We start from the raw sequence: 17,965 nt of genomic DNA on the forward strand, positions 1-17,965 counted from the left end.
GCTCTCTTCTAAAAACATTGAGTTTGGTTATTACTTATTAAAAAAAATTGAACTATAAATGTTTATCTCTGTATACAAAAAAAATCTTCTAAACTTCAGCAGCTACTGTGAGGATATCTGGATGCCTTAAGTGATCATTGTTTTGCACTGTGCCTTTAATAAGCCTTGAGAGCAGATTTTAATGGTCTTACAGCTATTAAACTGTGGTTCAATGATGCCATTTCCTTTTCTGTCTATGTTTTTATGGGATATGGGTTGGATGATTTTTACTGTTCTGTAATACCATTTGCCTCAAAGGAAACCTCTTTTATTGTAGTCTAATGCATTATGTTGTGTTTGAAAGCTTGTTTAAAATCCAGTTGCATTCACAACTAATTTGTTGTCTATACCTCTGCATGTTTCCGAGTCTTGACTGGGCTGAAAACTTGTGTGCCCAAAAGCTATTTTTAGTTTGTTGAATACAACAGCTTGCAATAGAAATGGAAAGAGGAAAAAATTAGGTCATTTTTTTGTAATTAGGATTTCTGTATTGATTATAAAACATTGTCCCATCCTCATCCAAGTCTCACTTACAAACAAATATAATCTGACTAAAATAAAAACGTGCAAACTTTGTATTTATTTCCTTGAATACACTATTCAATCATCCACTTCCCAGGCTGGGAAAAAAAAAGCCCCTGTCTGGAGAAATCTTTTCCATAATCTACTTGCAGTCATGCGTTCCAGCTGAAGAGGTTCTAAGTGTGGGTTGTAGAGGTACTCCTCCCTACTACTGAGGATTACAAAGGCCGGTCATTGACATCTTGCTATGTTTTAAATGTGTTGGTAGCTAATAATAATGCCTCCATCACAATAACTTTCATAAAAAAAACTTTAAAAAGATACAGAGCTGGGAGAAGCCTAAAAAAGTTTCCCTAAAAATCCAACTTAACTTAACTTTAGTTAATGATTGAATGATGAAGAAAGACTTAACTGCTTTTTCTTTTTTTTACAATGAGCAGGCATCCCACTCATATAACAACAGGAGCACCTGAAATAGTTTAAGAAGAGCTCAAGGTTAAGTGTTTGAGGAGATTCTAAGTGCTGAAAGAGAAAGCAAGCACTTTTCTTTTTGTTTTTTAAAACTGAATACAAAGCTGAAAATCTTTAACAATTAAAATACTGTAGTTCACTTCAAACAAATAAACAAATCCTTCATAAATTCAACACCAGGATGAACAGAAAAAGGGGAAAAAGGTTTTGACACTATATAGTCAGAGTTGTGATTTAATAGAAATGCTGCGGCATGGCCAAAACTTGAGTTGAGAAGTCCACACAATGTTGGTAAACTTAAATATATTTGCATTCCTATTTACTGTTGCATGATAAGCAGCTACAGGAAACAAATGAAAATTGGTGATGCAAAAGAAAACTTTGACCAACAAAAAAATCAAGAGTTTAAAATCTTTCTGCAGCCTGAATGTTGTCGCAGTCTGTGCGTTAATTGTGATTATGCTCCCTGTGATTGCGACTTAAAAAAATCTGAATAAATTTTATGAGTAATCAGTGCAAAAATCCTGGTAATTCCAGAGGGCCTTCGGTGTGGTTGGGGTATAAGGCAAAGGAAATCCTCTCACTCATTTTTACAGCAGCTTTATGTTTTATAACATTACCAGTTTGCAGCTACTTCATTATTCTATTTACTTATATACTTATTGGGGCAAAATTAGTCTTGCTTTTTTTGCAGCGATGATGCTCTAATCAAAACATCTGTGTCTCTGTAACAAAATAAGGTTTGAATAAGCAGCAGTTGCTACCATGACTAAACAGAGTCAAAGCAAAGAAAGAGAGAGGGTACATTAACTGACACAGAGTTGAAGCAAACATGACATGTACATATATTTAAGACTGGCGTCTTTTTAAGTGAGAAAAAGATGGCTTCCTGAATGAGTCAGACCTAATGAAAGTGTGTATCTGCTCTCATACTCCTGACAGAATTTAACTTGAGTTTCCCAAGATTAAAAAAAGCAGCTTAGAATAAACAATGACAGATAAATTCTCCTTATCCTTATATAAACAGCATTTCGTATGTGGGTGAAACAAACAGCCTCCTCTGATTCTCAACCCGCGAGGACATAATGCCACTTCATAGCAAAAGACCCTCTTGTTTTTTCCCCAGGAGAAGAGGGCTCATCAATTTACTGATTAGGATTACAGGAGAAGCCTTGTTCTAATCAACAGTAAGAGCACTTGAGCTTTGTGCCTTTTGTTGTATTTTTGTAGAATAATGACCACAGTCTCCTTGTAAGACTTTGATTTCCAAAAAAAACATATTTAAGATTTTAGATTTTGTGTCAGCCCTGTATGTATAAATTGGAAAAGAGAGACATATTATTTTAAAGACATTTGCAGCTGATAATGGGAAAATGTGGGCAGGTGTATTGTGCTCAAGGAAGAAAAAATAAACACAGTGACAACACATTTTCACACTCCTCTGTCTGTGTCTGTTGCATTTGCACACAAAGCCCACAGCAGAAACTCAATCCCAAGCAAACTGTACCATATGAATGTCCACTTTACATAACAATTGATATAAGCCCAGCCGTGGAATTCCTGCATGACAATGAAAAGGTTTCCACACATAATCGCCACCCTCAACTTTAACCGCTGCATCGTAATCTACTTCCAAAAGAAGCCTAAGCTTTGCTGCCATTGGAGACAGTGAAGAAGTTTTGTCTTTTTCTAAGAAGCATTAGCAAGGTAATCTAGTCTTCTGACTCAAATCACTTGTTCTACTAAAAAGTTTCCAGCATCCATTTCAGAGCATAAAATGCTGTTTTAAAAATGTGGCTTTTGCCTAATCTGGGTAAAGGGGACACTGCTTACTTAAAGGGTGGGTGGGGTACAGTTGCAGAGGGATCCCAAGCTCTTAAGCCATAAATGGAGTGGGCAGGGATCAGAGCTGCAGGGGAAGCTGAGAGAAGAAGCTCAGCCCTGGAGCCCATTGTTCTGGACTGACAGTCTATTCTCATCCAAGGGGAAAGAAAACAATTCCTTCTGCAGGCTAAGTGACCATAACAAAAACCCACATCACAATACAGTTCACCCAAGAGACGACCAATGCCAAGTGTTCACATGTCCAATCCAAAGCATACGCTTCCTACATGGCCACAATTGCTGTCATAGAGAAAAAAAAAGCAAGGAAGTGGAAGGAAAGGCATGCAAGTCATATTAAATTGTGCTACATTTCCCTTCCAAGTAATAGAATTTTAATCAGCTGACACATCTTTAAGAGATTAAGAAGATGTGAAGCATAACCTCACTATTGTAACCTCAGCCACCGTTCTTGTATGGTTTATGAACTGGCCCATGATTTGAATCATTATATATTAGTTATTCAACTGTTAAATGCTTTGAAGCATACATAATGAAAGTAACTGCCTGATATTCACAACTTTAAACAGTATTCAAACGTTAACATGCTGATATAAAAAGCCACAAATATGGGTGTGAAAGCAATGACAATTCCTTTTAAAAAATCCCAAAATGAGAGAATATTACTAATAGCTTAACAAAGTCTAAAGATGTGAATCACATATTCTAGCTTGCTGTCAATCAAAGAGCATCTCTTCTAGCATTTCTCAGTATTTTCTAGTTTTCCTTTCTGTCTAAACGAAGCCTGTTTGTCAGCTCATCTTGCCTGCTGTCAGTCTTTATCTCTTGGTCTCTGCCAGTTTGTCAATTTGTATTTCAGCCTGCCTCCCCTATCTGCCAGTTTGTGAGAATGAGGCAAAACTCGGTGATGATGTTTGGTGAAGCAGAGAAAACTCCTGATGCATGACCCCGCCGCTCAGGCTCCAACTGTGAGCTGCCAGTTGGCTCGTTCATTGTTTTGCTTTTGTGTGTGACATCGGCTGTGGGTTGCATATATTCAAAGTGAGGAGGTGATTTAGCGGATTAATGCCACTTCCTCTACCACTAATACCACTGTATGTTAGAAGAATTACCAATCTATTGTTACTGGGAGGAGGCAAGTGTTGAGCCGTACCTCTTAAGAGAAAATAAAACAGTCTAATTGGTTTTGTGCAGAAATGTGCATGTTGAAACTTTTTGTAAAAAGAATAAAAAGGGGAAAAATTGATAAATAAATTAACTTTAAAGGATTTTTGATCAGAACTGAAGACATTGCCCCCAAATTGCTTTTGCGTTACTTATTATACCAGAGAGAGTTTGTGTGTTTGTAAAGATCAGAGCAGAAATGAAGCTCAAGGTTAATCTATTTATTCATTTATTTATTTAAAATGTTCACAGTAGCCAACAGCTTTAATAATTAGGAGGAGTGGAATACGCAAGCCATTTTTATCTGAGGAACAGTCATTAATTCCTAGATGTGCAGAAAGGGTTGGCAACACTATCTGGTGTGTGGTTTGCATTGCTGAAATACTGATAGCTAATGAGTCAAACTGCTGTTAGGAGGGTAATGTGGATCACTTGTCTGGAGATTTCTTACCACATGTAAGCTAATAGTCACTGACAACAGCTTTTAGACATAACAGAAAGGATTTTTCTAAACTTTGGCACACATAAAACTGTCTACAGCTGTGAAGTGAGTATTTGTAGCAGAAGTTGAATGTCTGTTTAAAAGCAGTTAATCATTAGGAGGCCTGCTTACTTGCAGGACTGCGATATGATCCATGTGTTAAATAAGATGGGAATCGGATACTTTGTGGATCTGGAAACTTTTATGTAGGCCACAGGTTCAACTGTGTTTCTTGTGTTTGACTCACCTGATTAGACTTTTCATGACGTAAACTGGAATATTCAAATGCTTAATATAAGCTCTAATCATGTTGAAGTGAACATGGGCTTCATCTAATCCCCCTTTAAACAACTAAAGCGGACTATTGACTGCTTATATAAGCTACCACCAGTAAGTAGAAGTTACATCAGGTCACTTCTGAAGAATGCAAATGGCTGAGTTTAAGTTTGATGACCTTTTGTTTAAACAAGCTTTTAAAGCCAAGACTGTAGCTAGCTTTGCAATATGAACCCAAGAATGAACTGAGGTTGGAATAACAAAAGATCTTAGAATTATGTCCTATCATGTAAAAAGGGAGATGCCATGCATCTCTAGATCCTTATGAGAGACTTTCCTTTACAAAGAATTCTCAATGGTTGTTAAAATAAACAGGAGTTGGTTTGGCACGGCTTTGGTTCAAAGATCTGCTGACGTAAAAACTGTAGTTTTGTGGCTAACCCACAGTAGATGAAGCTGCACCAAAAGTGAAATTTATCAGCTGTGAACAAAGGGTGACCTTAGGTAGACACGTGAGCATCCAAAAATAAAACGTTTCATTAAATGCCATAGATACACCCAGAGGGGAAACATACTGAGGGCTTTGTTAAGCTGTAAATGCTAATTTTGTGGCCACAAACCTGCTTACACTTAAAATGGTGCACCATTTCACACAAATTCTCAGTTTGTATAGTATAACTAAAAGCCCCCAGAGCTCATTCACGCTGTGTATTTTAGGTAGATTTCAATGGATGAATTGAATGATGTACTGCAAAGTTAAGCTCAACATAAACAAAGTTGACCAGACTTTCCTCTGCAGAAACCACAGAAATCCAAACCCTGATGATGCTGTAATGATGTGAGAATCAGAATGTGAAGCATAAAATGATGTTTTGGGACAGACTGAAGAGCTACTGTGAAATCTCTTCATCCCTGCATGAAGCTGGGTGGCAAGTGATTAGCATTTAATGAATAGAACTATTAACTCTAGCATGCACACAGGTCAAAAAGCAGCAATTAGTGTGATGAAGTCTAGCCCTCCACAAAGAGAATGTTTGGATTGATCCACTAATGACAAGTTTGACTAGCTGGCAGTGTCCCATTTTGGATAGAATTGCCATAGTCAGCTTAACCTCCTCAGAAAAACAAACAGTAAGGGAATATTTTTGCTTTTTTTTATGTCACATTGCAGATTTTTAAATAAAATTACAAAGTATCCTTATTGCCACCTATTTGCTTTGGAACTGCAGTGGCAATGCAAATGTATAAATCACAGGCTAAACACACGGCTGTGGACTGAAATGACTTTCTGATTACTAAGCACTTTTTTCTGTTTGTATTAGCACTGGGTAATAAACTCCCACAGTACTCACACTTTACATGAATACACAAGGTTTGGGGAAAGTTACTATTTTTAGATTGTCAAAATAACAAAGCAAGAATGGCCTGAAGCAAATGTTTTGGCACCTTGCATGGTTACTTAGTAACATCTCTACAGGCTGTGATACCTGCCATGAGAGTCTTTGTGTCCATCTAAAATGTTTTTCAATTCCTGTTTGGGCAATTTTACAGTCTTCATTGAAAGGTACCTGCTTAGATTACATTTTTTTACCATTTTTTTTTTTCTTTTAAATCTATTCAAATATTTTTAATAATAATAATTTTGACTAAAGTAAAAAAAAAAACAAACAAAAAAAAAAAACAAATCCCAATTAGGAAATTTAGATCTGCATTTGTTGGCACGCTGGGGACTAAAACCCGAGTTCTCCAGATTCAAGCCCACCTCTACAGCCACTAAGATGCCAGTCCCTAATATGTTTAATGTTAAGTTTGAAGACTTAGCTTTAAAAAAAAAAACAACGTCAGCTTGTCCTTGTAGTTACTGAAGTTTTCCTCACATCATCAGTTTGATCTTTGCTCTAAGAAATTGCTCTTCCATCCATCCATTTTTAAATACCTACTTATTCCAACGGAGGCAGCTGAAGCCCATCCCAGCAGCTACTAAGCAAAAGGCAGGGTACACTTTAAACAGGTCGCAAGTCCATCACAAAGAATTAGTCCTTTCTCAACTGAATCCAAACTTCTTCCTACTGGTAAAGCATTCCATGTATCACTGACTACATCCTATGACATTTCACATAACTTTTCATTCATCTAATATATTCTATTTTAAATTTATCGGTCCATTCAATCTGTATCCAAGAAAAAAAAAAAAAAAAAACATCAGGTTGGTTTAGATGTTTGCATGCAATCTTGATGGTTAATTTGGTGGTAAGGCCACAGGAGAGGTTTCTTTTAATAACTCCTCCTTAAAGGTAATATGTGAACAGGTGTCACTGGACAGTAAACGTTGAACCACCATTACAAAGTCTGCTGTTTGTTCCTGGAAGTATATTTGCAAAGCAGGAACTTTATGTATTTATTATATGAGCAGTTCCCAGGTCTTCTTGGGTCTTAATAATTCAGACACCCTGTTAACTGAAAGAACTTAATTACACTATCAACTGTTGAAAAATGTACCTAAAATTATTTGCTGTCTTTGTACAGATCTTATCTAGGTCTGCAACATGTATTTCAATTTTCTAAACACTTTGCAGTTTCCCAGTGGCTGCTGTTTAGTGGAACTTGGAGCTGCTGCCAAACCAAAGCCCCATTAACCCCGACAAGAGACTTGAATTTCTCAGGGCATTAAACTTCTGCATAGCACTCCTTTTCTTTTTTCAATCACAAAAGCACACAAGAAAAAAAGAGTATACTGCAATGTGGCGACAGTCACTGTATTAGCAGCACAGAAGACAGCATTTTATTGCTATTTTACAGCAAAATTTATATTTTGACAGTATTGCATGCTGGAATAGTTTGTAACAAAATTAGAATGTTTTTTTCTTAGTTTTATATTACCTACAAACATATTTCAAACAGCATTCAGGAAAAACTGCATTAAATTTTCATAAATCTCAACAAATAAAGAAAAAAAAGGAGAAAAGCAAGAACAGAAATTCTAATTTCACTTCAGTAAAAGTTCCATTTTCATACATTTTGGAAACCAGAACATTATTTATTCACTTTAAGGTTCACAGAAACCAATACTAAACATTTGCATGCCACTGTATGTGCACATATAAACATAACACACATACACAAACTATTAAACTGCTGGGTGCGACAAACCACACAAGACAAAAAGCACACCTATGAAATGCCTTAGGTGCTTTAATGAAAGAATTTGCAATACGTTGTCGGTGAGTGTGTTTGCGTGGGTGTGTTTGAGGAATGTAGTAACTGCCTGGAAATGAAGGTTCAGATTCAGGTATGTAGAGCCGCAGGCGAGCCAGAGACAGACACACAGACACTCTGAGGGTTTAGTTTGGCATAATCCTCTGCCAGACGCAGCCACTACAAAAGCACTCAGGTAGGGACATATCAACACTGGTGTGGTCTCCGTGATCAAAGCTTTCACCATAGCCCTGCCCTCATGCCTTGAAAATGGACCAATTAGAGATAAGGGGGGGCTGAGCATTGGTTGCAGTGTGCTCCATACACCTCGCTGGCAGCAGCTTCAGACAGGGTAATTATACACACTCTCCTTTCTGTCTCTCTAACACTCATACTCACAGCTATCATGCCTCACTCATCTCTCTACACCCCTGCATTACATCTCTTAAACACAGGCCAAGATAATATGGGCTGACATGAACCAAACTGTAGCTACATGTGGGGCAATTAATCTCTGTAGTAGGTAATAGAACTTAAACCCTCCCAAGATTACTCAGTGCTCTAAAGAAATCCTCCACTAAGTTGCAGTTAACGTCAGGAAGACCAGCAAGGAGCAAATGTCTCAAACCTCATCATTCTGATTTACTGAGCATGTCTGCACCCCAAGCTTTGCAGGGAACAGTCATCGTTTATTTTTAGCTGTATCTTCACTGGAAAGAGGATTATTTCAGGGCTTTAAAAATTACTAGAATTCCATTTGTCATATTTTTGAAGCGCAAAATCCTGCAAAGGGGCTCACAATTGTCCAGTTATGTTGCATCTCATGCACACAAACTTAGATTATTATGAATATCCAACAATTTCATTGACCAATATTGTAAATCTTATATTCTAACAATTCAAACAACATGTTTACTCAAGTCATTTGTCAAACTGGAACAAATGACTTGACTTCTTTGGATTGAAAGGTGACTTCTTTGGATTCAAAGGTGAATCCAAAGAAGTCACCTTTGAATCCAAAGAAGTTCCATTTCTCTTTTACACACTGGTCACACCAGATACATTAGAAAGATTGGTTGACTAATGTGAAGGTGATTTGTAGTTATTTATTTAAGTATAATGCTGGATATCTTTTCACATTGGACAATTTGGATGGGCAGAAGAAAGAAAGAAAGTGTGTAGATTATCAAGATAATGATGGGTGACTTGTGATCTCATTTAACCACAGGATTAGTGGTGCACACTGCAGAGTGTTTTAGAATGTTGAATTATTTTTTGTAAATAATGACATGATGCTTGGACACTATTTAAATCCAAAGTGTACCTGCTGTAATCCCAATCAATGGGACAGACATTTTAACCTACAACACATTAACAGGTTGAGACAGTGTTAAAAAAAAAGGATGATTTGATGTTAAAACACTGTTAGTCTCCATGGTTACTTTTAACAAAGCTCATTTAGTGTGTGACCTCCTGGCTCATAGCTGCATGGGAGTCAGAGGTAATTATACCTCTTGGTCTATGCAAGTCATACTAATCAACCTGATAAATGAGTTCATGCTTAAAGAGAAGCTATAAGGACTCCAAAAATGTAAAGTTGTGTATGTCCAGCACAATCTGCCCCTTTCAGAGAGGAAATGTAATGATCTACTCCAGAACCATCAGTTGTATGAGTTTTATAAGGAGTGTAAAAGAAAAGGTTGAAAGAATGAAAAAACATGAACGGTGTGTTTATTTGCAAGTTTGTTTGCAATCTGGGTCCTGACACACACAGATGCTCCAGCTCGCTCTCTTGTCATTTTTAGTCTCGCCATCCTGTTGGGGAACTTGATATCTTCATTTATTGCACACATAAAAGGATAGACATAGCAAAGGCTGCTGCTATGATGGGAAGCCTATAAGCCTCTACATCATTTTGGGGTGAAAGCAAGCTGCTGCTTAAGCATTCTGAATTTACAGTGGCAAAAAAAGAGAGCCGGTAAAGAGATGTGCAAGAAACAAACATGTTTACTGCTGCAACTGAGCGTCTGCTGTTTCTGTTTGCTGTTGCTGACAAGAAATCTGCCTTCTTTTCAGTGAACCATAAAAGATAGTTTGGTGTTTTCAGCTTGACTTCAAAAGTACTAAGTGGAGTTTATTTCCCCCAGTGAACAACATGTTAAATAAGGCCCCACTTCTCTCTTTATTGATGGGGTTTATGTAAGGCTAACTAAAAATTCAATAGTGGTGTGACCTCAGTTCAAATATTTTTTTCCTTACACTACAGCTGAAAGCCAAAATAAATTACTGAATGGACAAAGTCAAGTTGATATTGATAAAGCAGCCTGTAGTCTTGTGTGATACTACAGTATGTGTGTAATGTAGACAGGCTGTCTAGAAGCTGCGGAAACCTTGGACCAGAATAGCTCTTATAATGCATCTGTCATGAATGTGTGTCATCAGGACCTGTTCCTCAGCACACTGGAAAATTAAATGGCCTTTATGACTTGCTGCTCTGCTTTATTTGAAGCCGTTACCCTGACCGTCCTACTAGTGAGCTGGCTAACAATGTATTGTCATCTCTCAGACCAAGTTCACAAGGCCTGGGAATCAAAGTGGCTAAGAAGTTAGCTGATCATGTGAGAAACAGCATAATGAGAACAAGCCCTTTCACTCCTTGCTACTAAAATGAGAAGGCCAGCTGCACACATAACAAACAGCTTTCCTACATTTGCACATGTTCCCAAGAGACGGGTGATTCAGTCCTTTAGATGAAGGGATGTACAAACTTGGTCTTAGGGTACAAAAAAATGGAAGAAAAAACATTAGTGACCAAAATTGTTCTTGCAGTGATAACATTTGTGGGAGCTGGACGGAACTGCTTTTGCAGGTTTTTGGCCAAGCAGGAGCAAAGTTGTGCAAAACATAAAAAATGTTCCACATTATACTATCTGCAAATAGTAAAGTGATCACAAGCACTTTAAACAGAAGGCTGTGTAAAATGGAAAATAGATTTGACATAGCAAGATTCACCACCCACTGAGAACGACAAGGCTACATGGTCCATTTCATTGTGCAGGATGAAAAAAAACACCAACAGCAGCATGAAGGTTGTGGTGTCAAAGGTCAGTGAGATAGCCATCAATCCTCTTCTGCTTGCCAAACAGCCAAATGCTGGTGCTTGCAGTTTGTGCTTAAAAAGATTTTTAGAAACTCCCTGAACAGAAGTTGTTAAAAAAAAGACCTACAATCATAATGTATGTGTGGCTTTTCAAAATTATGGTAACCTGATCCATCTCTTTCTAGAGCTTCAGAGAACCTTGCTTTTCTTTCATGTAAACAGAAACTCACCATGCTAATTGACTTTCCTTGTCCCCCTCAGGACAATAGAGCTGGTCCTTGACTTTTATATGACTTCCCCTTTATGAGTCCTCAGTTGATTATTCCTTTAAGGAGCCTTTAATAAAAACTAAGCAAACAGTGCTCTCAGTGGAGCAAATGTTAGGCTGCTGTGAGAGGCTTTATCTGCCCTTGTGGCTAAATGCCAGCCCATAGGAATGGACAGATGATGAGGATATTTCCCAAAACAGAGGGTAACTGGAAAGCTCAACTAAGGGTTTTACTGCAATAGAAATAAAAAGCCCTTTATGCAGTACAAAAAACACCATATAATGAATTCAAATAATGGTTTTCTGAGCACACAGTTTGTCAGAGGGCCTCAAGTGCATATATAAAAAGATAAAACAGAACCAGATAGATAAAATAGAAAATAAAGCAGCTTGAATGCGGTTTTAAAACTGATTTTGTTTTTACCTCAACTTTGCTGAAGTTGGGAGTTTTCTTGTGGGTTTCTGGCATTGCTGCAGTGAAAAGAGCTTTGATTTGCTAATTTTTTTTTTTCCAAACCTTGGCAGATGTCCAGTGAAGCTTAAGGGCCTATAATGACCACTGTAGGCTAGCAGAGGGTCATCTTGAACTAAACTCTAATTTCCTGCTGGGTGAGAGTGTTGTGATATTAATCAAGATAGGAAGAGTGAAACCGAAAGTGAGGTTAGACATTGTGTGAGGTGTTGAACCTCCTCTTTTTTTGTTAAAGGGTGTTAATAATACAGGCCAGTTAAAAACCATCTTTCCTTCTGCAGCACCCTGCCCTGACAGATGCAACATCTCTGGGGTTCACTGCATTTTTTACATTCTTAGGACTGGTTAAGCTGCGAGCTTCTCACAATTGTCACCTACTGCATTTGGTCAGCTGCTCTGTAAGGTCACATAAAGGCCTTGAGGAGCAACTTCACAGTCTGACCCTACCTAAACACCCACTTAGCCCTTTATGACCTTCATAAACAATGTGCCAATCTATTTACAACTCTAATTCCCTCTGCATGATACCCAGCATTTTATCTCCCACCCATCAGCACAATGCTGGACACTTGCCTCCACAGCCCATTTCAATGGACGGAAATTGGGAATGCAAAACAGACCAGTAGTGAAAGGACATGTGGCTCCATCAGCTTCCATACAAACAATGGAGAATCTCTCACTGTTTAGCTTCTACTTCCTCCTAACACACAGCGCTAACAATGAGGGGCTATTATGATCGTCTGTGTCTGCTGCATCCAGAGCCAGGATGAGACCAGGACATCCTCACGTAGGTTGGTGTTAACGAGTTAGAATTAAAAGGACTATTTCTCAGATGAGATAAAGAGAATTAAATTCTAAGAGTTCACTGGAGCAGAAAAGGCAATAGGGAAGAACAGCAGGCCAAAAGGGGTTACCATAAGTCCCTTCCAGTCATAAAAGAGGATGACAGTGTTTATGGATTACAACATGTTAACCAGGAACACTGTTCTCTCTGCTTTTTTGTCCCCTGATGAGAGATCATGAAATGTGCAACCCTCAGCACAAGTATTTGTTTACATTTTAAGAAATAATACCCTCTCTCTCTCAGACAAGGGGTCTCAGCAGCTTTGATAAGGATCATGGGTATTTATTACACCCAGCAGAGCCCTTTCACTGAATTGTTTGATAATGGGTTGTCTCACCAGAGGACAGACAGCACACACTTGAGAGAATTTTCAAATTGTAGTGCTTGTATTGCCAATGGATTTGCTTGCTGACAAACAATACGGACAACCAGTTGTACAACAATTAATTAAAAGAAAATACCACAGAATATAAGAAATCCCTTTACTGTGAGCACAAGGGGCAGCTGAAATGTGGCCAGAGCTTTTGTTTATGTCAGTTGAGACTGACATTGCATGTCCTGTCACTGCCCCGAGTCTGACTCTCTGTCCTCAGTCTCTGCTGGAGGTGACATGCTGTCTCAAGGGCACAAAGAGGGGAGCTAACAAACCAATCACAGTCCAGTTAGTCAAACTCTATCAGCTGGTCACAGCTCCATCTTCCACACTCCTCTCAGTCTTCCTGGGGAGAAAAGCAATGGGATGAAGCCAATTCAAAACTACAGGGTTACGCACACATGCATTTGCACATAAACAGAGCGAGAGAGACTTAAAGACCTTGACCTGCTTGTTCCTCTTCAGAGCCTGAATGCCAAAGCTCTGGCTCTAAATAAATACAGCCTTCAAAAGGAAAGATAGTTTAACCCTCTGAAACCAACGCTTTGTTTCAGCTCAGATCTGACAGTTAATCCCTCACAAATCCCAAATCTCCGAAAGAGTCACTGTTAGCCAAAGTGGCAAACATACACAGAGAAAAGGAGCTTAAAAACATGCAAATGTCCAGACAAAGCTGTTGTCAAGCAAGCAGTAAAATAGTCAACAATATCAAAGTCTAAAGCTTAGAAAATAAATAATTATATGCAGGCATAAAGTGAGTGATATCTCAGTTATAGCATTCAAACTGTTTTTAGGACTCTTCTGTGCTGGGATGGAAAGGTACACCAAAAAAAGCCACTACTGCACAACCACTTATAAATATGAAAAAATACACAAACACTTCCAGTGTTATGGTCATAAACACAGAGGCCATTTGGCAAAGAAATCTATGTACTTCACTGCTAATTCACAGCAAAATTTCAAAGCACACACAATTACTCTGGACACTTGTTTCCATCTTCCTGCCCTAGGCTCACTCAACTTCTAAACGTACTTAATTAGGCTCAAAATCAGTTTAATAAAGTGTGCAAGTTCCTAAGTATAACAAAAATTAATACTCAGTAGTGGTAGCTGTGCAGCAGCATGTGCTGTCACATGACTAAGCATTCAATTTATTTTCGGTGTACCAAAATGCAAGGCAACTGTTACTCCAGATGCACGGTCAGGCTGAGCTTTTAGCTGCTGCTCTACAAAAGTGAACATAGAGAAGATGAATGACATGTAGAGGACTTAGTGTCCGCTTCTTCGGTGGCCTGCAGATGCTCCAATCAAAAACCTCCTTGTGTGTAAACAGCAGTAGTTCAGCAGAGCCTGCTCAGCTGGTAGGCATATGATTCAAGCACTTCTGAAGAAAAATCTGAGAAAACAAAAGGCCCTCTCAGTCTGGATCCTCACAGAACTGCAGCAGCATACCCAACTGGCCGCTCTTCATCTCGTGCCCCTGCAATCAACAGCTCGTCACCCATTCATCAAGGCGAAGAGCTGGAGCTTACAGGCCTGTGGGCCTGGTTGTTCCACCTACAGTGAATGTTGAGAGGAGCCAGGGGCCAAAGTGGTAGGAGTAATAAAAATCAGAGTGTAAGTCTTTTGAACCACAGAGAATTACAGACATAGTGAAAGCTCCTTAGGATCCCACTCCACTCTTATTGATCTGCAGTAACTTCACTCCCATCATTCAGCATGGCAGCTACCATTCACACTTGTGTAAAGTGCAGTGATGCTGCAAATGTTTATGTTCATGCTGGTATTCACCTACAACTCAGCTTCTCATTTTATGCGAGGACTTGTAGGAGATTTGACTTTTACTCAACATAACATGCAGCCTAGTTGACTAACAGCACACAAGCATGGACCATGCCGAACAGGTGACTGTCTCCTTTGTGTCAGACAAACAACTGTGGTGTGATGTAAAAAACTTTCACCTTAAAAAATAATTTTTAAAAATCGCCTTTTTCACAAAACATTTAATCTTGTGCAATTTTCTCACCATAGGATCGGATGTTCTGTGTGTATGGGTTTTGGTGCCATTTGTGTGACATAACAGGTGTTACCTTATTCGAGTACGGAGGTTTGGCGAGGTTGATGCCATCTCTGATTAGTTTATCCCTGATCATAATCTTCAGCTTCAGTTTTGGGTAAATGACCAACTCCCTCCTGTTGCCCAGCGTCAGGTTCCTCTGCGCGCCCATGTACCCACCGTTGCGCCCAACCCGATCACCGTTGGGCTCTGTCCAAGACTTGGATCCCCTTAGTTTCGACTCATACTCCACCATGTGACCGCTAAAAATCTCAGCTGCTGGTGGCATCGGCTCAAGGGTGAAGTACAGTCCACTCGCCGCCTCTTTGGCTTCCTCCTTTAGTCTTCTCACCGCGTCGTGAATTCTCTGCCTATGGTGGGGGATGTAGACACCGATGGCATCAAGGTCGGGGTCTCCTATTTGTTTGCAAACCTCCAGATCGTCATATCCATTATCCACGAAAGACTCGACATAATGGGAGAGCTGAAGAGTTTTCAGCCACTCGTAGACGATGACAGGTCCGTTGCTTGTCATTTTGGTTGCTGCCAAATCGGCTACAACTTTGGAGAAAGAAGACACCGAAGTGATTGTTACTTTTCCATTTGGCGTTTCAAACACATTACCGGGTTGTGAGTGACTGTTGTTTCTCTGAGTGTTAAGGGCCGTAAAAAAGCTGGATTAAACAATGTAATAATAATCATAGCAAAGACTTTGTTGCCATGCGCAACCCAAATAAATCACAAAAACTGTGAAGACCTTGCCTGACACAGTCCCAATAGCAAATACGTGTCCATATTTAGACATGAAGACCCCCTGAGTTTAATTTAAAACAGCTTTCAAATCCAACACGTTTCTTTAAGGCTCGATCTCAGCAGCCCACGTTGGCTTACTGTGCGCAATTACGCTTCCTCAAATGATAAAAAGCCCAAAACTACTGTCATTCCAATAGCTGCTTAATCTCATTTAACCCGTTACGCACAGCAGGTTTTAACAGTCCCTGCTCTGCCCTGGGGTCCTCTGTGTCGACAAATGTCAACGATAGAGAGGGAGAAAAAAAGAACAATCCCCAAAATGTCGAACGGGCTTCTGGATGACAGAAAGTCGGCAACAGACGATTGACTGCAACCGCAGGGATCCGCGACCAACTGCTTCGTCTATGCGCAGTCCGGTTCCTCCAGCCGGCACATCACCACACTGCAACGGTAGCCAACATGCTCTCTGCTGCTCCTCCACCGTCCACGCCCCCCCAAATCTCACATTTAAAAATAGTGATACGAGTCCTTTTTCGCCTCTCTCAACTTGTCGCGCAGCCTTGTTGCATTCACTTGGTCACCAGGTTCCCTCTGACTTGTCCAAAGTTGGACCGATAGGAAAGGATACTAAACCTGTCGCACAGTCCACATGGATATTGTTGCTGCTGGTTTGAGGGACATTATTTTCCCCCTACGATGTGATTTCGTCAGCACACCTCTCCCTTTCTTTTCTATAGCTCGTCTACACACGCTCACTCACTCATTCAGCATTTCCACGCATTAGTTTCTCACCACGCATGAGCTCCCTCTATGTGGGGACTTTGGAACTGAACGTTTCAGTATAACTGGAGCTGTTTGAACAAAAAAAAAAAAAAAAAAAAAAAAAAAGAGAGGCGATACCCATCCATCCATCCATCCATCCATCCATCCATCCATCCATCACCTATACAAATAGACATTTTATGCTTTTTCCTCTCAGATTTTGCAACACTGCAGGGGAATCCAAGCATCTTTATGAAATTCCTGCACCAGCGGACGCCATCAGCATTAGTATGAGACAGCGTCAAACTTAGAGAAAAGAGATGGGAGAGAGAGACAGACCTAAGGGGATAACATTGCTAAGACCTGTCTGCCCTGTCCAAATAGATGTCAAGCTGGTCAGTGCTGATGCATGCTTTATCAAATATGAGTTGACAGCTTGTTAGGGGTCAGTTTGATACAATCACTATCTCAGCGCTAAGCTGGAAATGATTTGCCTCATCCCATTATGACATATGGCGGGGCTAAAGAACAAACACACCAGTCAGGGATGAGGTGGAGAAGCATATCAAACTGGTTTCTTTTGAAAAAGCAGCAGAAATATGCCAGAAATGCATGTCAGAATGTCAGAGGAAGAGGTGGAAGGCTGTGTGGATCATTTATCATGTTGCCACTCCAATCACTCAAGAGCAAGTTGACATTTCCTGTGATTTACCTGTCTGGTGCTGTCAACATAATTACTCAGAAATGCTCTATTGTCCTTCATCCTTTGTTGAACAAACTGGTCTAACTGGCATGAGCAAGAGGAGTCAAATGTAGCCAGAGTCTCATATGACACATTAGAGCTTGCACATGCTACATCACACATATTTTATACTATTCTCTCATGGATTAATATTTTATTTCATATGTAATAATCTAAAATCTTACTTCGGAATAAGATGGGATACAGCAAAATGTAAAAAACAGAACACGAGGATCCGTAAATATTTTAAATCCAATATTTAGTCAGAGAAAAGTTGGCTACAGTACTGACAACATATGGAGGGTCACCCGTTCATATAAATTTTTATGTATTCTCATGTTGAACTGATTGGGTTTCTCAGACTAAATTTTTTGAAGAAGTTAATGATTTTACTGTCAGCTATAAATGTTATGATTGAGTGGTCTTATGATCCACAATCTGAAATGCTTTTTGGGAATCATACTGTATATGAAACTAAAATGGGAAACATGATGATATGATCTGTTTCCAAATTCTGAGATAGTTTTAAGAACACATAATCCAACACAGTGGTAAACATGCTCCTATTAAAGTTATTCTACATAATGTAGTGGATGTGGAATTAA

General features: G+C 39.3%; 1 protein-coding gene across 5 annotated transcripts in view; it reads right to left on the reverse strand.

Annotated features, from left to right (window-relative positions):
• Positions 1-16,554, reverse strand: part of sash1a (SAM and SH3 domain containing 1a) — a 148,730-nt gene extending 132,176 nt beyond the window's left edge. For 2 of the 5 annotated variants that reach the window (XM_041975956.1, XM_041975955.1), the window contains exon 1: positions 15,138-16,552. In XM_041975956.1, coding sequence (XP_041831890.1) covers positions 15,138-15,638 — 501 coding nt within the window. In that variant the 5' untranslated portion in view covers positions 15,639-16,552. Of the gene's footprint in view, positions 1-15,137 lie in introns of all 5 variants that reach the window. The other 3 variants (XM_041975954.1, XM_041975953.1, XM_041975957.1) reach the window with 3 other exon arrangements.
• Positions 16,555-17,965: the final 1,411 nt, after the last annotated feature.

Source organism: Melanotaenia boesemani, chromosome 22 (genome assembly GCF_017639745.1).
Source record: "Melanotaenia boesemani isolate fMelBoe1 chromosome 22, fMelBoe1.pri, whole genome shotgun sequence".
Lineage (NCBI taxonomy): Eukaryota > Metazoa > Chordata > Actinopteri > Atheriniformes > Melanotaeniidae > Melanotaenia > Melanotaenia boesemani.